This window comes from Halyomorpha halys, unplaced genomic scaffold, assembly GCF_000696795.3.
Source record: "Halyomorpha halys isolate HHAL.00 unplaced genomic scaffold, Hhal_1.1 Scaffold712.1, whole genome shotgun sequence".
Taxonomy (NCBI): Eukaryota; Metazoa; Arthropoda; class Insecta; order Hemiptera; family Pentatomidae; genus Halyomorpha; species Halyomorpha halys.
The window spans coordinates 111880-118877 of record NW_027111091.1 but is presented as its reverse complement, the minus strand read 5'-3'; the positions used below and the strand labels follow the sequence as shown (position 1 = coordinate 118877).

Genomic DNA, 6998 nt, shown 5'->3' with positions numbered 1-6998 from the left:
CACTTTAGTTTCTATTGAAAATTATAGACTAAGGCAAAATTTTATTTTATATTAATTTTATCTCAAATATTAATTAAAAAGTCAAAATTAATTATATTAGTAAAAGTAAAAAAGTTAATTAAAAGCAATTAGCTGTTATTTTATTTTTATTTTTTTTAGCATCAGCTGCTTAGTACATAAGTACTAAACAACTGAATTCATTAATTTAAATTATTTCATTTGATTAATTTAAATAATATTTGCATCATTTAAAACTAATGATATTCTCAACTATTAAATGTTTATGATCCTTACTCTGTGTTTAATGTTATGGAATTGCATTAATTCATTTTTTATTACTAATCTATCCAATAGTAATTTGTTTTCCATGTTTTTATCATTTATTTTGTCAAACTCATTTGGCGGTACACACTAAAATAGGAAATTGGACAATCTAATATCACGATGCTCTCTGATAAGAATTATTATCTTTAAAAAACGTTTTTTACTTAAATCAGTAAGATTTCAGTGTGTATGTCAATCATAGAAAATTATATAGACGTTTCTATTTTTTTTAATTTGATAGTACGAACATTTTATTAAAAATATGAAGATTGAGTGTATAATTCAAACCGAAATGTATATTGAAAATGTTTGAAACGGGAAAAAACAATATAGTGTGATCAGTCTCATCTTTTACATGAAGGTGTCAAGTGGTCGCGTTGAGGAGACTGCGTGTTATGGCTGTAAGAATGACCCGGATATCTCAATTAGACAATTATTGGAGAGATTTCGGAATATTTTTTTAAGTAATGTATTTTATTTCTTATGTATTATAAATTAAGGAATTCAAGCAATGGAATATGATTCACAAGAAACAATGTCTTATTCATTGGAAGAGAAGGCCCCATTTCGGCTGTGAAAGTGATCAGTTAAAAAGATAATGTTTCAGGTATTTATTCCGTATCGTTATCAAATGTAATAAATAGTATCAATAAATAATCCGTTTTGATAATATAAAATTTATATTATATTATTTTTTATGCTTTTCAATGTGGAACAAATTCTTGATAAAACGGAGTCAAATGTTTCCTTCTGATAACTCATCTAATTATCATCCAGTATTGTGATGCGGACGAAACAGGACGATATCAGAGGACGATACAGTCCTGTAAAGAGAGATAGGAAGAACTCTATAAATAGCCCACTTCTGGAGCGGTGTGAGTGGGGACAGTGCCTGCTGAGTGGGGAGCGCTTGTAAACATCTCAGTCCTAGCCGCGTCAGCGATGAGTAAGGTTTTGTCGTCTGTGTCTCGCTTTCTGTCCCGGGGGTACACCGTCAGGGCCAGCGATCTCTCCATCGCCCCTGGGGCCTCTCTCTACGAGTACGTCTGGACCGGGCTCCAGAGGGGCGACGCCCGCAACGCCCTTCTCTGCGCACAGACCGGCCGCAAGATCGGCTATGAGAGACTGCGTCAGGCCAGCGAGGGCTTCGCCTCCTGGCTGTCCAGCAACGCAGCTGGCCCTATTACAGTCATGTTACCCAACTCCGTGGAGATGGTAGTGACGAGCCTGGGAGCCCTCGAAGCAGGTATACCTCTCTCCCCTATCAATCCCGATTCCAGCACTGAAGAGATTTCGAGGATATTGAAAACCATGTCCACAGACTGGGTCGTCACTAAATCAAGTCTTATTCACAACGTTTTAGAGGCCAAGAGGATGGTTGAAGAAGAGAGGAAGACAGAATATCCATTGGGTATCATAACTATTGACGACGACATTGTGTTCAACGGAGTTCGGCACTTCGTGGATCTGACTGAATCAAAGGATCCCGTCCATAGAAGGAGCAACACGGCCCTCATAACCCAGAAGTGGGGTGATGCCGGGCAGGAGAAGGTGGAAGTTAGTACCGAGAGTCTTCTTGCCGGATGCCTGCAAGCTGCCTGGAGCGACTTGGGACCTGGGGACCGGCTAGCAGCGAGTGTACCAATGTTCACCAGGTATGGATTGACCCAGAGTATACTTTCAGGACTAGCGTCTGGTGCAGAAATAGTCATTCTACCGGCGGCTTCCGATCTTACGACCACTGTTCAGAGGTACAAGGTGGCAGCGGTTTCTGCGGTTCCTAGCGCCGTAGGCCAGCTCGGGAAGAACAGGTTGGAAGAATTGCAAGGTCTAAGGTCGGTGACTATTTCTGGGCCGCTGGGAACGGAATGTTCTGGTTTGGAAGGAGTGAATGTGACACAGCACTACGGACCTCCAGAGGGCCCTGTGGTGTTCAGCCAGAAGGCAGAAGGAGGAGCCCCCAAGCTGGGCCAACCGGTGGCCGGCACCGAAGTCAGGGTAAAGGCTGGAGGTGGCGAAGTGGGCCCAATGAGCGAGGGCGAGATCTGGGCGCGAGGCCCGCAGCTAGGAGGGGCCTGGATCTCCACCGGAGACAGTGGCTACTACGACGCTGAGGGGACCTTCTACTTGACAAGGGCTGGAGGACTGACCCGGCAAGGGCTGGGGGTGTGGCCTGGAGAACTGGAGGCAGTCCTCCAACAGCACCCTGGGGTCTGTGCCGCAGCTGTATTCGGCACGGCCACCTCTCTGGTAGCCGCCGTCATCCCTGCGGATCCATACAACCCTCCGGATCCCACGGAAGTCGTCACTTGGTTAGCCGCCCGCACCGCACCACACAAGCGGCTCACGGATGTCCTCTTCAGCTCTTCTCTCCCGTTGACACCAGATGGACGCTTCGATCGGGCTGTCCTGGCAGATAGATATTCCTCGCCTCTGAAATACGCCGCCGTGTCCTACGTATAAGGTAACACCAGGAAGTTTTTTCTTGAGTATTGCGCATTTCTTTACAACTGTACATTATTTTTTGTAAATGTCCAAATTTCCTATTATATTGATATTTGTGCTGATTTCAGTTATTTCTTATGATTAATTTTTATCAAATATTTTAAATAAATTTTGTCTGTTAATTTTTGAAAAAATAATCTCCATTATCGTGTGAAAATCAAGGACTTTTACATTTTGCAAGATATAATTATTCGCTAAGACTTAAATTCTATTTCACTTTCCTCAAGTTCTGAAGTGCAGCCTGGAGTAAAAAAAAATGTTCGTTTTATTTTGAATGAAACAGGTTTTAATCTGGAGTCCAGCTTTCTAATAGATACAGTCCTAACCTTAAAGCTATTTTTTGAAAATAATTTTGACTTATTTCCTCCTGTTTCGATAAAAACTTAGCTTACTATGAGAACAACTGATGGATCATCTCGAACTAACTGTTTATTGTTCCAACGTGACAGGCAATGTTGTGACTTCACGCTACTGACCTCGTTCGTAAAGACGCTTCTTTGTTTATCGGTCTTACACCTATAAGTCGTACAATTCATTTAATTTTTTTTGTTTAATGTATGAATTTATGATAAACTTTTATTGTTTTACCAATTCAGTCAAGTATGAAAATAATTATTATCGATTTTTTAAATAATTTACCTGATTATCGTTAGTTGGGTTTAAAATATGCTTATTTTATTTATGCAATAAAATTTAAATTTCTCATTTCAATACAGCGCAACTCGTCTTAGATTTATGCTTGAGTACATTCCGTTGGGTACATTCAATCGTATGAATATGCAAACGCTTTAGAACTCCCGGGTTTATCCACGGCAAACACATGCTACCATTTCTATCGATTATTCTCTTCATTAACAATCACCTTTTGTATAAACAGTTACCTTCGGTCATAAATAGAGTGACTATATTATTGTTGTTATGTATTTTTCTTTTAACAATATGAAATCGTACTTGTGAAATTTTTGGGAAAAACGAGCAGTTACATTTCATTTCCATGTTTATTTCTCTTACATTATTGAAATTTCAAATTGAATGTGGAAGAAGTTACCAAGGGTTACATAAAAAAAAAAAAAATAACTTTTGACATAATACTCCAGGCGGTAGTTGCCCATTAATGCTACTTTTTATAAAATCCTGGAATGATCATATATACAATTTTTGAACCTCTCCAACACAATGGCAATATCTTTGACTTGTAATTCCTTGATAAGACTTAAACTTTCACTTAGTGTTTATCTCGTGCCTGATAAAACCTTATCACTGTTTATTTTTTTATTATATAAACGAAATTAATACCTGCACTACTAATCTATGAAATTAATCACAAAATAGTTTTAGGATATTGTACATTTTTAGTACCTAATATATATATTTTTTACTTTTTACTAACACCAATATTATTGTTGAATCTGTGATTGTTATTATTTGGTTTAAAGATTTATTTGTGTAAATAATATTTCAATTTGTGACCTTCGAATATTTTTTAGAATATTATTTTGTTCTTTATAATACACTGAAATGAGAAGGGACAATACCACTTTATTAATTTGTTAATTATTATTATATAAAATTATAATTTTTTTGCATAATTATTCAAATATACAAAAAGATTTCTTAACATATATTTCATAACAATATGTAGATGTAAAATGGATGTTTCAGAGCTATAGATAAGACTGATAGACTAAGTTTCCTTCATAACCCTTACGTGTGTTTAAATTCATTTTTATATTATTGTCATGTAAATAAAATGTTATAATGATTGTAAATAAAATGTTATTATGTTTATTATAGTTTTTTTTAACCTTTCTTTTTTCTATAAATTAGCATACAATATAATTATATAATAGTATTAGTAAATTTATTTATTTCAAACAGATGGACAAATTAACTAGCAGTATTTTTTTTTTATAAATTAATGCCTATAGGACTTAAAGAACTAAAATATGAATCTATATTAACAAGTGGAATCTTTTATGTTGTTTTCAATTACAAGTTAAAATTTTATCACTTACTGAAAAATAGATTTTTTAAGAAGTTAATTACATAATATATGTATTAACAATTTTTATATCCAAGAATAGATTTATTCTCTGGTATTAAAGTATTATGTATATTTAAAAAAAATTATAATCTTTACTGCAAAAAGGAGTTGGATCCATTTTTCGCCTGTTTTTTCTTCTAGTATCTCGAAGGCGATTGGATCTACTGAGACCGGAGTGAGTGGTATCAAATTGTGAAATGTTAATAAAGTTATAATATTTTTAGATATTATGAAATAATATTTGTCGAAGAATATATAGCTCCAATATATAATCCTAATGTAGCTCCAAGGCTCCAAATTTGGATAACAAAAGTCCGAATTTTCGCGACTTGGTCTTTGATCAACTTATACCCATATTGACCGGGGAGGAACTACTTTTAGACAATTATTATTATATATATTTATAAAATAAATTTATATAATAAAAATTAATGGAAATATTTAAAAAGTATTTTAAAAATACTTCGTCATTTATGTAACATTTTGGGTAGGGATTGATTCCCATCTTCAGAACGAAAAATAAACAGTTTAAAATACACATATTATCACACATTTCAATTAAAATATTAAAATTAGATATCATAATAAAATGAATTGTAGAACTTCCTCTGAAAAATTTATAATTAATATTTCTTCATATTTTTCAGGCGTAGGAAAAAAAGTATTACCCTTTTCTCAATTGACAAATTAAGGACTATTATTATTATTTTCTTTGCTATCCTTATTGTTAGCAAGAGTTAAATTAGATCATAAAGAAGCTTCTTGTGCTACTCGTAAAAAAAATGTTTGTTATTATTATCTTAGAGAAAGATGCTTAAAATATCAATTTATTGTATTATAATGTATTAATTTAAAATTTTAATTATGTTAGTTAAAATATGTTGATAATTCGTGTGTTTTGTTTATTTTTGTTCTGAAAATTAGGAGTTTATATATTTTTTTAAAATTGATTTTTTAATATTGTATTAAATTGTAAATTAAAAAAAAAAAAAGAAAAGCTGACTTGGCATTCAGATAGTCACAAATTCATAAAAGTTGAGTCAGTTATTCCAATATTTTGTTGGAGATAAAATTTATGTGTGATGTTAAGTGCCTTTTCTTCTGTGGACAATGTAATTACTCACATATAACATTTTGATAGTTAATAATAATACCGTAGCAAGAAGGTATTAGAAATGGGAATCTTTCCCGGCCAACCCGCCCCTCTAAACCCCGGTTTAGTGGTGGTATTATTTTATCTTTAAAACATGAAGAGGAGACTTATGTTAAAAAGTTAGTAAAATCGAGCAATATTTAAAAAGTGGCTAACTTAATAATTTAAATAATTTTAAATTAATAATGTTTATCTGTAAGTACATATTTTTTTTCTTTATAATTTTTTAATTTGTTATTCCATTGGACCCTTGTTCTTTTACTAATTTATTAATCGCACCCTTCTTTCCAAATCCATTTCAAACTAAGTATATTTTTTGTGAAGTAATTTTTGCAGTGAATGTCGAAGTTTGATGCATTTGTTATCTGTTGATGTCTTAATAAATCAAAGGAAACTCACTAAACAAAGTATTTTTCAGTTCCTAAAACTATCATCATAAAATGTATGCATCTAATATAAAATTTGCTCAGAATTTTGCTTTAGATTAAAGATGTAGTTAAGAGGTTTTGAAATAAAGGTCGGGAAATACTCTTTATATATTCTTGTTATCCACTCTGGTAAAACTATATTAATAGGCGGCTAAAAATAATGGAGGAAAAGTGACTGAATGTTGTGATAGGAGAGATAATAATGTGTTTGCTCGGTGAAAAATGATCAGATAAACTCGATTTTTCGAGGTCGCTTGTTCGTTTTCATCACCGCTTCCTTCTAAATGTTAAGTTTCGTTGGAACGTATTCATGGATAAATAGAAAGTTAAAGGATAAATAGAAACAGGTTTGCTAGAAAGAAAAAAAAACTAATTTATTTGTGAGTCACATTAAAATAAGCTTTGTAACTTTTTTTTTAATTTTTGAACATTACAAAATTTGAAATCTATGACTCATTAAATAAACATTTAACTATCGGTCTTCTTTATTTCAACGAAGAATTTAAATATTTATAAACAAATATAAGAAATTGTTTTTATTTTT

General features: G+C 33.1%; 1 protein-coding gene across 1 annotated transcript; it reads left to right on the top strand.

Annotated features, from left to right (window-relative positions):
• Window positions 1–1224: 1224 nt before the first annotated feature.
• Window positions 1225–4615, top strand: LOC106685582 (uncharacterized). The gene has a single exon (XM_014428344.3). It carries the CDS (start codon window positions 1267–1269, stop codon window positions 2785–2787), a length of 1521 nt encoding a protein of 506 aa, XP_014283830.1. The 5' UTR covers window positions 1225–1266; the 3' UTR covers window positions 2788–4615.
• The last annotated feature ends 2383 nt before the right edge of the window (window positions 4616–6998 follow it).

Excerpts from the sequence above, each read along its gene's own strand:
- LOC106685582 (XM_014428344.3), top strand. The coding sequence starts at position 1,267 with ATGAGTAAGGTTTTGTCGTCTGTGTCTCGCTTTCTGTCCCGGGGGTAC.